Source organism: Geotrypetes seraphini, chromosome 5 (genome assembly GCF_902459505.1).
Source record: "Geotrypetes seraphini chromosome 5, aGeoSer1.1, whole genome shotgun sequence".
In the NCBI taxonomy this organism is placed as follows: domain Eukaryota; kingdom Metazoa; phylum Chordata; class Amphibia; order Gymnophiona; family Dermophiidae; genus Geotrypetes; species Geotrypetes seraphini.
The window spans coordinates 28,036,330-28,054,046 of NC_047088.1; the positions used below are offsets into that span (position 1 = coordinate 28,036,330).

General features: G+C 39.5%; 1 protein-coding gene across 4 annotated transcripts in view; it reads right to left on the reverse strand.

Annotated features, from left to right (window-relative positions):
- Window positions 1-2,126: 2,126 nt before the first annotated feature.
- Window positions 2,127-17,717, reverse strand: part of ZBTB33 (zinc finger and BTB domain containing 33) — a 32,960-nt gene continuing 17,369 nt past the window's right edge. For 3 of the 4 annotated variants that reach the window (XM_033945775.1, XM_033945774.1, XM_033945776.1), the window contains exons 2-3: window positions 17,267-17,347; window positions 2,127-7,656 (exon numbers count right to left, since the gene is read on the reverse strand). In XM_033945775.1, coding sequence (XP_033801666.1) covers window positions 5,558-7,656; window positions 17,267-17,312 — 2,145 coding nt within the window. In that variant the 5' untranslated portion in view covers window positions 17,313-17,347 and the 3' untranslated portion in view covers window positions 2,127-5,557. The remainder of the gene's footprint in view (window positions 7,657-17,266; window positions 17,348-17,717) is intronic. The other variant, XM_033945778.1, reaches the window with a different exon arrangement.

The following is a 17,717-nucleotide window of genomic DNA, read 5'->3' on the forward strand; positions in this document are numbered from 1 at the left end:
TTCAGCTCTTTTTGTTTGTTTTTTAAATTGTAAGCCCTCCAGGGACAGAAAATTACCTATTGTACCTAAAAATATGACACTCCTGCAAGCCTGAAGCTATTACAGTAGTGTATATTCATGTATATTATTAGGTATTATCCTGCTCCTGGAGGATACTCAAATTACAAAAAAAAAATAAAAAAAATCACAAAACAGCTGAAGTGGGATTTGAACCTGGGTCCAAGTGAAAAACTACAATTCCACAAACTCAGGGGGACCAAATAATCAACTCTCCCACAAACCCCTGTATAATTTACAAACTTTTCTGTCCAAAGGATTGCTCTAGACACATTCAGCTCACAATTGACTGGGTTTGTTTTAAAGGAGGAAAAAGCCTGAGACTCTAGCTTGCTGCTAGCAAGTTAGCATGTGGACAAGCAATACACATAAAAAAAACCTCCTCCTAACCAAACACCTTAAATATGAGCAAATTTAATTGTGCTTTACCAAATGCAACTACTGTTATCTAAATTTTGTACATGCAAACACTGTGATTACACATACTGTGAACTATTCAAATATCCTTCAATTACAGAGCTCTAATGAAAACTCATTCAAATGTTCCAATAGTGTGCTTCTGTGAACATTCAATCCTTCGAAAATGCAAGCTCAATGTTCATTTGCTTACAGCATTATTCACATCAAAAGCTTTTGTACTTATCTTGCAGCTCTATAATAAGGTAGACGACATTCTGAAGGGTATGGAGAGAACATGAGGCAGGATCTAGTGAAGCTTGAAGGATGATCTGGCATTTGGCAACTAAGATTTAATGCTAAAAAAATGCAGGGTTATGCACTTGGGCTACAAAAATCCAGGAAAACAATAGGAGGTGAAGTACTTGTATGTGCGGAAGAAGAGCAGGACTTTTGGAGTGATTATGTTTGATGATCGCAGATTGGCAAAACAGGTAGAAAAGGCCATAGTCAAAGCCAGGAGGATGCTTGGGTGGATAAGGAGAGGAATGGCCAGTAGGAAAAGGGAGGTGATAATGCCGTTGTATAAGTGTCTAGTGAAGCCCCATTTGGAATAATAGTGTGCGCAATTTTGGAGACCCCACCTTCAAAAAGATATAAATAGGATGGAGTCAATCCAGAGGGCTGCTACAAAATTGGTTAGTGGTCTCTATCATAAATCGTATGGGGACAGACAGAGCCCTTAATATGCCATGAATGTCTGGAGGAAAGATGGGAGAGAGGGGATATGATAGAGATGTATAAATATCTCTGTGACGTTAATGTACAGGACGCAAGTCTTTTTCAAATGAATGAAAACTCCAGAAGGAGAGGGCATAGGATGAAGCTAAGAGGTAATAGGCTCAGGAGTAATGTAAGAAAATATTTACAGAAAGGGTGGTATGGAATAGTCTCCCGATGGAGGTGATGGAAATGAAGACTGTATCTGAATTCAAGATAGCATGGGACAGGCATGTGGGATCTCTTAGGGAGAGGAGGAGATAGCGGATGTTGTGGATGGACAGACTAGATGGGCCATTCAGCCTTTATCTACCATCATGTTTCTATGTTTATAACATGGAACAATCAATTACATCCTGCAGTTGGGTTTTCAGATTCTCCTAATGAATATGTGTGCACTGCCTCCATTGTATTCAAATACATCATATGCATATTCATTTGGAAATCCTGAAAGCCCAACTAGTTTGCAAATCTTGAAGACCAATATTGAGCATCCCTGCCAAAGCTACCAGGGTTAATAGCAAAACCTTAATGTGGTTTATTAAACAACAGTCTAAGGTCTACGGATGTCATCAATAAACTCTATAGTAACTGCCAAAAAGTCTTCATTGGCTTCTTGTATTTCTCTGCCCAAAAGCAAATGAAAGTAAGGAAACATATAGTGTCTACTGGTAGTAGTAAATTGTATTCCAAAATATGCTTATAAATATTTCCACTTCTGAAATTCATGGGGCAAAATCAAAAATACCATGGTCGACCTTTTTCCAATATTCTAGAGTGGTCTAGTAACCCTATGCAAAAGGCTAGATGGAAAACCATAACTTCCAAGTAAAATGCTATGTTCAAATCAGAGGGAAATAAATCATTTGAAATAAACACATTGTGCACAGATCTACAATTAAAACTTTTATTTAATTTTTTTTGCCATAGAAAGCTAAGAACTACTACCTCAAGTATCAGTTAATGAAAAGTAGAACTTAAAAAAGGTATACTAGAGAAAAGACTGTACAAATATATACATTACAGTATTGTAAAAATGAACAAAGTCCAACATGATATTGATAGAACAGTTTAGAGAGTGCAGAGCTGAAATTTTCATTCATGAATACAGCTTGTCCACTTTTTGTGCCTTGCCATAACCTCTTAACACAGTGGCAAAAATAAATAAGAAGCCAGTAAGTGCAGTTAGCACTGATCTAGTGATGTACACTAGAAAACTGTGCTAGGAATTCCCATCGTTTCAATGCTATGGGAAAAAATGGAACCCACCATTACATTTTGACAAATGACCTTTACTAAAGACACTTCCCAATACAAATGTTCTTCATGCTTCAAATAAAGTTGTGTGACCCTGGTTGGCTATAGAAAGTTCCATTATTTTAAAACTGCATCTTTATTTGCATAATTTCACTTGAGTTTAAATAATTCATAAAAACTGACCTGTCATATCAAAGATATGATAATGGAAAAATCAACTATAAACATACCCTCTCCAGCTTGGTGCACCAGCAAAAGAATATAAAAGCATAAAAGACTCAGAACTATCGAACAATTAGAAGCATTGTTTCCCACCCAATTACCTCACCATACAGTAAATACAGGATGTTGGGGGTCTGCCTGCCACAGTTTCTAATCCTTGAGAATTAACACTTAAGAAAAAAATTCCAAAGACCCCCATAAGCACCAATTTACCTCTTTAGTACACATATAGTAAATCTGAAGGCTCTACACTTTCTCTAGGCTGCACCATAAAATCAAACATCAAACACTATTATAGATATTTATCTATAATTTTCTTTTTATTTTAAAAGATAGCTGGTGAAACAACACTTCTCTGTACTCTTCCGAGCATGACTGCTTGAAATTTAACCATAAAATATACAAAAAGAAAAATTAACAGTGCACCCTGCTTTGAAACAGCAATTTTAATACTAGTGCTTTTGAATGAAAAAACTAAAAATAGCTCATTGGTTTCCAAAAAAAATCCAAGTTTCTGTTTCTTGGACAGGCAAGGACTGGCAATGTTGCCCCAAAGACTGAATACTGCTTATGGTTAAGTACCATATGTCGCACAATTGCAATACCTAGTGACCATTTTCAGGGTGCACGTATACCAGCTTCTAGAAAGAGCCAAGTTGTGTGGCTCCTGGCCCAAGGACTATTGTAGCAATGTTGCACAGGGTTTCTAAAATGAGGGGGAAGTTCAATGTAAATTTCAGTGGAGACCCACAGCACTGTTACCCATTACAGGCAAGATTCAACTGAGCTACAGCCCCCCAAAAGCCAAAGAAAACAATATACTATAATTCTAAGGTGATACTATACACCAAAATGCCTAACCACTTAAAGGAGGCACATTTTAAATATTTACTGATTTGCCAACCCATTTCTCTATAAAGAGTGCTTTGCTTAGAAAGCCAAATACAGTACTCCACAATTCCTTTCCTCAACAGTAAGTAACTTCAAAAGCAAACTGACCAGATTTTAGAGAAGAGAGAACCGCAAAACTGTAAAGCAATTAGTCTCTTGGGGGGGGGGGGGGGGAAACACTTATTACCATAGAAAGTCATTGTACAGACAAGCAAGGGAGGGAAGAGAATAGGGCTTGCCTATGTCTGGATTAGACAGTAAAGATGGGCATGAGGCAGTGAGAAGCTGGATTCCATGGACCGATTGTTTCATTTTGGCCCAATAAACTATACCAATGTAGGTAAGCAAGCCAATGCCACAAAAAAGCACTACAGTAGCTATCTACTAATTTCTGATAAGTTCTGTGTGCACTACCAGCTCAGTTTTTCTGGGAATCATGAATATATGGTAATATTTTAGGCTGAAGCTTCTCCAATCCAAAACCAGATAAATGCTCATCCTTTATTTTACAACAGAAAAGTTTTAAACATTCCAGGTAACTAGCACTATGCAATATAATCCCCTTTCCATCTAAAGAAAAAAAAAAAAAAAAGCATTTACACTTTGTCCTATACTGTTTACAAACTGCAACAAGTTCACTGTATTAGGAATGCTAAGACTATGTAAATTTGACATGCTTAAATTAAAAATCAACATTGTTTTTTCCAAGTTGGGAATTTTTCTTGTCATCACTACATTACTTTTTCTGACTTTTTATCTTTTTGCAATTTTTTTCACAAGTGCCTAATGTACCAATTACAAAGGAAAGAGACAATATTCCTTGCCATAAAACTGAAAACATTCTGCCCGTATGTTATAAAATGCCAACATCTATAATATTTCATTAAAAAAAAGTTTAATCCTCCCAGCTATATCCTTTACCACTGAAACAATTCATCAATACTGATATATGTCAAGTCCTCTTACCAGCTGTTCAAAAATGCAGTAGTCTCACATATGGAAACATGGATTTACAGTACTTAGACAGAACATAATTTAAAAAGCACCATCTGCAGCCTTTACCCATTTTATGTGCCTAATTAATATGTATTACAATTGTAAGCAAATTAGGTCACATCACTCTTTACTCCAGTACATTGATATAGCCTGACATTATTCTTTATGGTTTTAAATAAAACACTGCATAACCCTATTTCATTCGTTTCCCATGCAGTTACTGATCATACATTTCTTTACTTATTTGCATACTGCAAAAGACTACAACCCAATGGTCCAGCCACTTAATAGTTTCATCTTATCAAGCTGCCAAACAAAACTAGCTTCCCACTGGTTCAGTAACAGTTCATTTCCTCCTATGACAGATTTGTCACTAGAGAGGAGCAGTCTTCCAGAAGCTAGCCCAAAAGTAATTCTGTCAGACACAATGAACTTTTTATTTTGGACCCTTACAGTAACCTTCTTCCAACTACTCTAATCGCTCTTAAGATGTAGTCAGATATACAGCATCATTTTTGTGGCCAACTTTAAACCATGCAATGTTCAAAAAGACTGCACTTCAAAGGCTGTAATCTCATTGCTAAACAATGTCTTAGAAATTCAGCAGTAAAGTGCTAACATATAAAAGGAAAACAAAAGTTTACATGATAGCAGACCTTTTCATGTATATAGGAAATACCTGATTATTTGTTGTGAAAGATATTGTCTTTCCAATTTACTTTTTTAAATAATTTTAAAATGGATGAACTGGAGGCTAACTACGTTGCCAGTTCTTTAGACATTTGCTTTCATCACACATTCAAGTAAATGTTTAGATGAGTTTAATCTACCTGTCAGCTGCAACTACATATAATCTACCCAAATCCTAGCCTTGGTAGACATTAACATGTTTTCAGTTTAAGGATTTTATTTATAAAATTCATTAGTTCCGTCTTTACTATGCTGGAGCTAACACAGCTCAGTAAGACTCTGGTATTACAAACTCAAATTCATTACTGCCTTCTGAAACATTTGGCTTAAATAATGTTTGATTTCCCTGCTGAATGAAGATGTCATCCCAAGTCATTTGCTTAGGTTGAGGTACAGGGCCTGTTCCTTCAACAGGTGTCTCATTCTTGTTGTTGTCAACATGATAGACAATTCCGTCCTCATTTATAATTGGGATACTGGTAGAAGGATCTGTGATATATGCATACTGCCTGATCTGCAAAGACCTGCATGGATGCAAGCGGTAAAGCTTAGAGTCTCCAGAAGGATCCTGACTATGGACAGACCTAATATGTGAAGCCATAACTTGATAGTTGATGAACGTTTTGCCACATGTCAAGCACTGATAGCGTCGCTCCCCTGTATGGTGAATTTCATGCTTTGTGCGGTACTCAGCAAGAGGAAAAACTTTGTCACAATAATGACAAGGATATTTCTTCTCCCAGGAATGAACATTAAAATGTCTCCGTAAACTTGTCAGACACACGTAAGATCGCTTACATACAATGCAAATATAATAGACTTTCCCATCCACTATGAGTTCATAGTGGTCATCATGTTTTAGTTTCATCCTTTTGTTTAGGGAACCTTCACCAGATGTTTGTGGGAAACCACTATTCAGCCTTGATTCCCCTTCTTCAGGATCATCTTTGACAGGAATTACGATATCATATGTGTCTTCACCAATGTTGGCATACACTTTGCAACCAGTCGATAACCCTTCTATCTCCGAAGCTGTATCCAATGTTATAATTTTCTTCCCATCCATAATGTGCTGAGACCCCAAACCTGTCATGGAATCTCTATTACCTCCAGGAACCACATCACAGACTTTCAGTTTGAATGCTCCAGGTTTGGAAGACGATTGCTGTCTAAAGGTAACCACATGTTTTTTCTGAAATCCTGATCCACTGAAAGCTGCTACTGCCCCTGTAGCAGGCTGGTCTGTTATTGAGCCCATCACTAAATTTGCACTAGAAGCACAACTACGATCACTGTTAATCTCAGATTTGGGTAAAATCATAGAATTAGATGGCAGCTGCTTTTGTACCAGTAGATTAACTGTAGGTTGCTTCTGGTGTGAAGAATTGATGATAGGGGAAGTAAGATGAGAAGAAGGGTTGAGATGATGTGGATTTAACACAATCGTATTGAGAGCCAGCAGCTTTTGTGTTGGGCCAAGTGATTCACCACTGGGTTGCAACTGATTTGGACCTGACAAGTTATTGATTGATGCAGTAACCTTTTGAGATGACATAACAGGTTTGAGTGGTAGATGACTTGGAGGATTTGCATTTGGAACAAACTGAGTTGGAGCAGGAGACCTACTGTTGTTGCTATTTGTCTTTTGGTCCAACACACTTGGAGCACCTGGAATAGGCTGGTGCTGTGTCGTTTCAGCACTACGTGATGGACGTTCTTTTGGAGGCACCAGCTCAGAGCAAAAAATTACATCATCATCATCATCATCATCTGAGACATCCTCCCTTGAGTCAGCAGCTTTTTTAGATGTAGAAAGTTTGTCAGCATATAAAGAAAAGGCTTCACTTACGACAGGCATCGCACCAGGTGCATCTTCTTGATTCTGCCCAGTTTTTGCAGATTGATTTGTGGGAGACTGTATTTCAGAATCTTTTTGATCAGAGCTAGGTGGCGATTCTTCTGGACTGCCATCTTTGCCTCCATCTGAAATGGTTTTCACCTGCGACAGAGGGATGCCCAGATCTGCTATAAACTTAACTCCCAATGATTGCCCAGATTTGATCAACTCTTCTAGCGAATCAGATCTAATTCGTACTATTTTAGAACTGTAAATGTAATTGAGTATTTCTGCAAAGATTTCTGCTCGTACAAAATTCAGTTCAAACACTTGCCCAGCCACAGAGAACAGCTGATGAAAGTATGTGCTGGAAGCAGATAGAATATTTCTGTGGGCTCGAAACTTTCTGTCCTCCACAATAATGGTTACATCGCAGAAAAGGCCATGGATACGCTGTTCATTCAAAGATTTTAAGAGAGTCCCAGAATACTGAGTATCTGTTGCCGAAATCAACTTTTTGCTCTCCATACCTAAAAGAGGGGAAAAAAGGATAAATCATTACATATATACTATATGCCAATCACATTAAACATTACCATAAATCTTCCTACAAAATAAGCCTGTCATCTTGGGTATTTTTTATGAATTTCTGGATGAGATTTTCAAACTATTTATTTGGATTTAATTCACAGCTTCAGAAACAGAATTGTCAAAGTGGTCAGATGGCTCTTGCATCCAGCAACTACTTTTGCTACCTCAACTTAACAGCTTCTGCATTTGCTGTGAGAGGGGAGTTTAAATCTATGATTGACAGTCTACAGGATCTGTTAGTGGAAAGGAATTTGGATCCTCTGAATCACTATCTGTCCCCTCAGCAGAACTGAGATATCGAGGCTGATTGCTTAGACCTCTGGCCTGGTAGATTTTTACAGGACTCTCCAGATGAGATTCTGCTTTAGCCGACACTTTGTGACAATGGTTCTACAAAGAGGAAGCTATCCTTCATTAGAAATATAGCTCATCTCCCATTTGAAACCAGTTCTAACGATGCTGCTACTTCTTTGTTATGGGCCTACAGCTAGACTGCCAGTGTTGGGTAAAATGGTGGCGACAGTAGTGTCTTCTCAGCTATAGGACTATCTATGAGGTGGTAGATAGTCTCGGTTTTGTTCTGGGTATAGACTGAAAACTATAAAAATGCCTTAGTTTAATATATTAAATTTAGGGGTCCTTTTATCAAGCTGCGGTAGGGATTTAACGTGCGTTAAACCGCCTGCCGCGCTAGCCGCCAACGCCTGCATTGAGCAGGTGTTAGTTTTTTAGCCGGCAGTGGGAGTTAGCGGGTGATGAAATGTCCATCGCGCTAACCCCACTTGATAAAAGGACCCCTTAATTATGGGTAAGAAGAATCTGACTATACTTAAGCAACTTGATTTATTTGATTTGATCAACCACACTCTGCTATGGAAAGGTAATACTTTGGGAGTAACAGGGATGATGTTAAAATGGATCATAGAATTTCTGGTCAAATGGAGTACAAGGTGAACTGGTGGAGAGGAATTTTCTGAAGCATGAAAACCAGGTTGTGATGCCCCACAAGATTTACCCCTTTCCCTTATTTTGTCTAATGTTTTGTTTTTTTTCTAAATACTCTCAGTAGAAAGTTGAGAGCTTTGAATAGCTCATATTATATTTATGCTGATAATATTGTATTAGTGATTTAAAAAAAAAGATTTTATTGTAAATATCAGTGTACAGAATCCAACATAGGACATCAGAAAGACAACATAAGAAGTGAGAAGCAATAATATCAATATAGAATCAACAAAACAACCCATCTCCCCCCCCCCAAGATCCCAAAGTAACACCCAAATAGAAGTGAAGGCTCTCGGTACCCCAACTACAAAACAAACATTATTAACAGCACAAAAATATCAGACAGCCCGCTCCCATAGTCCTCCCCACGCCAGGCATCTATCCCACACCTTATGATAGGCTCCTAATGAGTGATACCTAATGGCAGTCAACTTGGACATAAGGTGTAAATAATCCAACTTGTATTGAACTCTGCATATCCGGTATAAGGTAGCATTTCCAGTTAGCTGCAAGTACCAGTTGCACAACCAAAAACAAATGCAGCACAAACTGATGATCTGCCTTCACAAACCCAGGGACTGGAGCATTAAGAAAACAATATTCAAATAGTGTTTATATAGAATATGAACCAGGAGTTTCCCCACTTCTTGCCAATACATTTGTATGACAGGACAAGACCACCATATGTGTCTAGTCTTTGGAATCAGCTTCCTAGTGAGATTCGGTTAGAGATGACTTTTAAAGCTTTTAAAACCCTTTTCGGGTTGAATCCAGGGAATTAATCTGCAAAAACAGCAATGTAAAATGATATTTCTATTTAAGACAGGTCTTTTCTCTTTTTAATGGCGTTCCTTTCTTTTAAATATATTATATTGTAAACCGTCATGAACAGTTTATATTTAACAAATATAAACATATGGTAGAAGTCACCCCGCTGTCCACAGTTACACCAAGAGGTCAGATCCCGTTCCATATATCCGATATAGTTTGGATGGGGTATAATACCAGCGATAATACATCTTACACCCGTTCTCAATGTAAGAAGAGGATATTGTAGTCTTAAATAAGAACTTATACAGCATCTCCCAATACGACTGGGGAAGGGTAACCCCTAAATCCCTCTCCAATTGCACCCTGTAGGGGTCAGAAGGGGCCGCTAGAACCAATAAGGCTTGATAGAGTTGAGAGATGCCCCCCTTTCCCGTGCCAGCATGTAAGACTCTTTCCAATTTCATTTCCCCCAAAGCTTAGGTCCCAGAAGGCCTTATATAAAAATGGAGTTGCATATAATAATAAGAATCACTGCTAAGTAAACCAAACTCCTCTGACAGCTGATCAAAAGGCTACATCCGGAAATCAGTCCACAATTGGCCCAAAGTATAGAGAGGCTGGCATAAACCCATTGATACCTAAAGGGCTACTAGCCCCCAGGAAGAAATTCCGGAGTCAGGCAAATGGGTGTTTGAGTGAAATACACACAGTCTGGAAGCATCTGCCTCGCACCTCATACCAAGAATGCATGGTAAGTTTTAGGAAAGGGTTGGTATGACGGAGATAACTTCTCAAAATATTTATTGGTGTGCAGGGAAGTTTCCATAAAGATATGCTAGGTAGAAACTTCTGAGCAATCTGTATCCACTGGTGGTCTAAATAGGTAAACCAGGCCACAATTTCTTGTGATCAAATGCTTGGTAATAAAGCTGAAAATTGGGAACCCCACCATACCCACCTGGAGCGCAGCTTGACATAAAACGGAATATTTAACTCTCGGAGACCATTTACACCAGATAAAGGCAAAGACCCTCCAGTTGAGTAGATGAAAAAAAACTCCCGCAAGAGAAATTGGCAGAGCCAGAAGAAGGTATATAGTAACTTGAGAAGGCACATCATTTTAATTGCAGCTATCCGGTCACTCCAGCTTAAGATGTATGATTTGGTGTATCAGCAAACTGCTCAATATAGACTCCAAGAGACCCCAGTTCATTGTATATAAGGAACTGAAAATAAGCAAATTCCTTATATGACTCTATCTTAACTGGAACTCCTGTGACCTTAAGATTTTGGATGTAACTTTTGTTTGGCATCAACTATCAAAATCACATAAGGACAGGCAGTGAAAAAGGTCCCTGCATCTTTGCATTATATCCATCAAATTAGGACCCGATAGACCCTTATGTCGTTGAAGATGTACAAGTGATTAATCTTGTTCAGTTTGAGTACGGTAACATAGCCTACTAGGGGCTCTCGTTTAAGATTGTCATCTCAATTGCAATCTTTCCAAAACAAAAACAAACTGGTTTTGCATTACATAGCTTATATTCCACATACACCTGTTTGACACAAACAACTAGAGGAATATGGGAACAGAATTCCCAATACATACTTCAAATCACAATAATAACTTGCTTACTTGTTGCCTAATTGAATCCAGAAATAAGTGTCTTCAATTTCTTTCTAAAATCCAAATAATCAGTCTCACATCTAATGGACAGTGAAAAGAGATTAGATTCTTAACTTGATAATATGAGGGGAAATCAAAAAGTAAAGGCAAAATACATTTAATGGCTTTAATAGAAGTAACTGTAATTGAACATATCACTTTTCTATACAGTCCTATGCAAGATGATGCATTTGTTGTATCGTTAACCTAGCTTCTGCATTACTGCAGAATAGTTTTTCAGCTACTCCCAAAGCCAGTTGAGCACCATTTCCTTTACTTCATAATGCTTTGTCTTTTGCTGTACAGGTCACAGTGATGCACCCATTTGTCGTCACCAGTGACAATTCTCTCCAGAATACTCGTGTCTTCATACTGTCTCAGGAACTGCTTGTGCAGATCAATAAGCTATTTGGGAACCCATCGTGACCAGACTTTCCTGTATCCCAAGTCATCATGCATTATGGCAAATACAGATCCATAGCTGATATCCAAATTTGCAGCCAACTGAGACACCATTACCAGTCAGTCTTCTCTAATCAAGGCATCCGCCCTGTCAATGTGTTCTTGTGATGCTATTGAGCGACTAGAACAACCTTCATCGATTACACCTGTTCTTCCTGCTTTAAACCTTTTGTTGATTCTTGGTGATATGTCCATACTGAGTCAATATCAGACAGTGAATTTCCACAGGTTTCACTCCCTCTTCCCAAAGAAAGCAATTGAGCAATCTTGCAATCGAGCATCCATATTTCTGACCTCGTGGCTGCCAAAAGACTAAAGGCTGGACACTGCACTGTGCTTGGACAAACTATCCAAAAGGCAATGTATGAGTACATATGTTGCATTTCGCTAGCTCTGTTAGAGTTATTGCGTAATTTAACAATTGCCTTTAATTCTGATTCGCCCTCGTATCTTTTCCAGTAGATATGGATGGTATATATCATTCCTTTCGCTGCTACCTGTTTTTGACTACTATTGGCATGCCGTTCACTTTTCATTAGCTCTGATTTTGTCTAGTAACTGTTTTGCCAACCTGGTTATCACTCATATACTGGTTCCATATTACTGTATGACATATCGCTCTGTTCTTTTTTCTGAATGCCTTTTCTTTTGTATTTTGTTCCAAAACTTAATAAAATGATTGAACTGGAAAAAAAAAAAAAAAGATATGGATGGTATGCTGAACCATAGGGTAATCCATCTGTGCTCGCGTGTATATTGCAAAAGATATTGATCACAGCTTTTCAACTTCTTCTCCAAGGTCTTTGCTGCCCCTTCAGTTCATACCAAAGAAGGTGAAAGCACTACAGAAGGAAGAGGGGTACGGGGAATTACCCAAAACCAGGTGCCTGATCTGCTCAGATGAATTTAAAACAATCATTGAAGAAACAGTAATGTAGTTAAAACATTAACAAACCTCTGAGAGGAACAATGAATCCAAGAAAATACAAGTTAACCAAGAAACAAAACAGCCTGAACATTTATGGAGCTTAACTATCCTTTCCTTGTAATACTATATACAGTCTCTTACTAATCTGATAGGTTGACTGACAGTACAATCTTAGCTATGGGGATGATCATTAAGCTTGAGTCAGAAAGCAGGCGCATCAGGTAAACTGCTGGTTGGGGGTTTCAGCGTTCCATTCCTGTCTACTGGAAAAGATATTATCAAGGTAAGAGTCTAATCTCTTTGTCCAGTGCAATAGGGATGGTATACTGAACCACAGAGAGGTATCTAAGCACCCAAAACTCTAGGGTGGGATAGTTGAGCCTGCTAATAGTACTGAGGACCTGTAATGCTATGACTTGTCCTTCGAGTCACTACTGAGGGACCGTCACAGTCCAGAATAGCCTCTGCTCATCCAGAGTCACCTGCGCACTGGTCCAACTCCCTAGCAGACCTAATGTACAGTTCTGCTTTTTGCATAAGCCTGCCAGTGGATATTAATGAACTCCGGGGTGAAGGTCTGATTGGACAACTATCCTCGCCCCTGGGCCAGGGAGCAACCTCCAGGAAGGCTGCCATAGAACCCAACACCTAAAGGTAATGCCAAGCAGTAGGAATTCTAAGGTGCTCAGTAAACATCTTATGTCACCTTAATAAATGTTTTCAATAATTTTATAGTCTGTTTAATAGACCTCAGAACCACCACTCCTCCGTCCCACCGAAGTGTAATCATGGGGAAATGCAAGTGGTGCACTCCTCACCGGTCTATTTAATTTAAATTTTATATCATTCCTCCAATTCTTATGCTTAAATTTACTTATCTTAGTAATGGCGAACTATCAGTTCTCACGGTAGACTGGTGGTAAGATCCGACATTTTTCACAATTGTTTCTTCAGGGGTCTGTCAAATGCTGCCGCCATCCAACTCTAATCAATCTTTGTTTGTAACGGTGGTATGCTTTAGCCTGCGCCACATGTCCTGGCACCATTAAAAATACTTTCCACATGAAATTCTAGGGAGAAGCCTTATGCAGGGAAGATAAACCCTGCAGAACCTCCAAAAGGGCTTTCATGTGTTCCACAGATTCCACGCAGCGGCACTTCATACCACTGCAAAATTCAGGCTCCTGACGGGACTTTCTACCTATTTCTCAGACCCACAGCAGTTCCTCAACCCTGCAGGGTATGGATGGGGATCAGCTCGAGTCTCCCACCCCTCCCTTGCGTCCTGTGGCACACAATACATGGACGACTCACATGAAATGGTGTCAACACAGTCTGAGGAGTCCATTCCTGTCACTTTTTGTAAAAATCGAGGGGTTGTGAGGCAGTTAGAGGCTTCAGAATAAAAAGATCATTTAAAATCCAAGATGGCTGCTAACAGAAAAATCACACCAAAAACGGCCCGTGGAGACTTTTCTGAAAATTATAAAACGCTGAAATAGGGTTTTTTTCCCCTGCAGCTGGAAAGGACTATCTGCCTCAGAAACTTCAAATAACAACTCCACATCAGGAAATTTTTGTGCTGCCAGTCAGACTAACCTCATACGAGACCTCCATTCCCAAGGATCCTTGAAGCACAATGGGGGGGGGGGGGATACACAGCTGGCTCCCTCATACCCCGAGGGTTCTTACCTCAGGACGCCAGAGTCTGCAATTAAACCTCTAAAAAATTCTGAAGGCAAGCTGGCTCCCAGGGGAATTGACCCCGAGCACTGAAACAGCACACAGCAGGCTGGCTCCACAAGTCCACCCTTGAAGATTTACCCTGCAAACTGCAGTCTGGCTCCACAGAACCTGCATCCTTTCCCAGGTAAAGAATCCTCAAATATGGGGTTTGTTATGAGGCACCAAAGCCTCATAACAAACTTAAAACAAGGAAAATTAAGCAGAGATGATCAGAAATACCTCTGCACAGTTCGTTAGCAGAAGGAAAAACTGAAGGGGGCACTCCACTCCACTGGCAATGTGAAAGGTGCTGAAAGTTGTAACACGCTTCTGCAAAAGCAGGTTCGCAGGAATGGATTGATCACTTACCATATGGATTCCTGAGTGGATGTAGCAGAAGTATGATTAATGTAATTCATTTTGGGCCTTCCTATGAAGGTCTTGAAACCATTTCAATCAGCTCAGAATTCCATGGCAAGGATAATTATAGGATGTAGTATGTTGAAGCATATCATGCCTAGCATCTGTAACTTACATTAGTTACCAATTAAGCATCAGAGTTATTTTAAAATGTTAGTGATGGTTTTTAGGGCTAAGCAGGGATGTACTACTGTACAGTCTGCACAACTGTTTGAACGTTATGGTCATTTGTTACAATCTTTTCAATAGAACCTAATGGATTGTCCAACAGTGAAGAAGATCTGATAGAAAAAATAATCAGATGAGTACATTCTTATGGCTGGCATTTAATTTAGAATGTGCTTCCCCTAGGGATAAAGATGACGTAAGAGTTTTTAACTTTTTGGAAAAGGTTGAAGATTTATCTGTTTTCAGGGTTTTTAGAGATCCAGATGGGTGAAGCATTTTATGTTTTCTCTTTTATTGTTTTATTTGTTGGGCCTTACTTAGCACGGAAAGATTAGGGAAATTATAAATGAAAACATGAAATTAAATGAAAAAGATGAAAAAAGTTTAGAGTCTACAGTATGTTGCTTTGTATTTCAATAAGTATCCAGAACAAATGAAAAAGGAAAAATGAGGGAATAAAAGTAACTATGAAAAATGGAACCAAAGGTGAAACAAAGGCCAAGCGTACAAAATTTACAACAGAATGATACATAGGGCTCCTTTTACTAAGGTGTGCTAGCGTTTTTAACTACACGGCTAGAACTAACGCCAGCTCAATGCTGGCGTTAGCGTCTAGTGCACACGGCATTGTAGTGCGCGCTATTCCGCGCGTTAAAGCCCTAATGCAGCTTAGTAAAAGGAGCCCATAATGCACACAGAACCATTCAGAAAAAAAAGAGACAAGAAAGGATTAAAAGAGCCTTAAAAAAAGAAAAGCAAACAAGAAAAAACTTGTACTAACGACCCCCATTACAATTTCAGATTGTGAAGGGAAACCCCACTCATTTTCTGGGTATTCCAATCCAATCCAATGTTTAGTTTTATATACTGATTCATCCCTCGAAAAGGGCTTGACTTGGTTTACAAATTTTCATAGATCAAGTAAAGAATGAAAGATGATTTCTATTCGAAACCATTACCGTATTTTCACGTAGATAACGCGCACCCGTGTAAAACGCGCACACGGGTATAGCGCGCGGAAAACACAAAATTATGTACAGAAATTTTTGTATACCGCGCACACCCGTATACCGCGCATGCTGCCCGACTCTCCAGTCGCCCGCCCCAACTCTCCTCTCCCCCTTGAAGTCCTGAAAGCCTGATGCCCCCCCCCCGACGTCCGATTCATCCCCCCCCCCCGCAGGACCGCTCGCACGCACCCCCACCCTGAAGGACCGCTCGCACCCCCACAGCCTCCCGACCCCCCCCATCATGTAGAAGCTCCTACCGGTGTCCTGCTGCTTCCCCTCTTGCCCCGCCGACTCCCCGACACGATCGGGGCAAGAGGGAGCTCAAGCCCTCTTGCCCCCCCGACTCCCCGACACGATCGGGGCAAAAGGGCTTGAGCTCCCTCTTGCCCCGATCGTGTCGGGGAGTCGGGGAGTTGGCGGTCCTTCGGGGTGGGGGTGCGAGCGGTCCTGCGGGGGATGAATCGGACGTCGGGGGGGAACTATGTAAAAAAAAAATTTGTACAACGCGCTCACGCGTATACCGCGCAAGGGTATGCATGGTTTGTAAAAACACGTATAACGCGCGCGTTATATGCGTGAAAATACGGTAGTTTGAAACAGATGAATCTATTGAAGATTTCTGAAATTAGTGAGTTAACATTTTCTGAAAGATTGGTAATTGGGAAAGTAATCTAACCTCAGAAGGAAGCCCATTCCAAATTTTTGAAAATGAGAAGGAAAAAGATTGGCAAAAATTGGATATAGTTTTAATTATCTTCACAGTAGGAAAGCCAAGCTTGTATTTCTGGATACTTCTGGAGTTAGATGGTGTGCAGGAATTAATAGAAACAGGAACTAAAGGGGAAAAAAATCCCATACAAAATTTTAAACATCAAGCTAGCACATTTAAACTGAATTCTCCAGTAGACAGGAAGCCAATGAAGTGCTTTAAATAAAGGGATAACATTCCAAACAGGTGATCCTTGCCTGAAATTCCAAAAGTGACGATTAAGCTACTACTGCCTATCTGCATCCATTCTGTATGCACAGCTGCAAAGCAGGCAGGTAGTTTCCGACGCCCCACTAGGGGGTGGGATGAGCTGATAACTTCGCAACTGCTACCACAAAATGGATGCTCCAAGAGGCCACAGAAGTTTCATGTTCAAGACTATGATGCAGTTCACTGGACTCTCTAAAATGTACTAGCTGAACAGCAGCCTTTTTCTTTATTTTGCTAGAATAAGAGGACTCCAGTAAGACCTGGACATTGTAGTGGTTAATGTTCTACCTAATTATATAAGCTTGTTTGTGTAAAAATAAATATTTTGCACTTAAAATACATTCTTGAATACCCCATCTTAATGTCAAAAAGTATTAAAAACCCTGTGGGCAAAGATGGGCACATCACTTACCAACTTCAAAGGAAAGTTGTTCCCTCTCTGTATTCTGATTTAACATTTCAAAGAGATACACAGCAAAAAATAATGCTCATCCTGTATAAATTTAAAACAATATTACCATTAGATGATTAATAGCATCAGCAAATCTATTAAAATTAGCTTAAATATCTGGAAAAAGTAGAAATTTACTGCATACTAGCAATGAGCAGAAGAGTGCACACTATTTGTATATAGTGTGCACTTTTTTCCAATGGTTCATGCATATATACTGGTTTGTACTAATGCTGCCCGATTCAGGAAAAAAATTTCGATTCAATTCAGCCTATTGAAGGAAAAATTATGTTCTTACCTGTTAATTTTCTTTCCTTTAGACGCAGCAGATGAATCCAGAGATCAATGGGATAGCACACATCTACCAGCAGACAGAGATAGAGAAACTGATTAACAGGTGGTCCTATTGGCT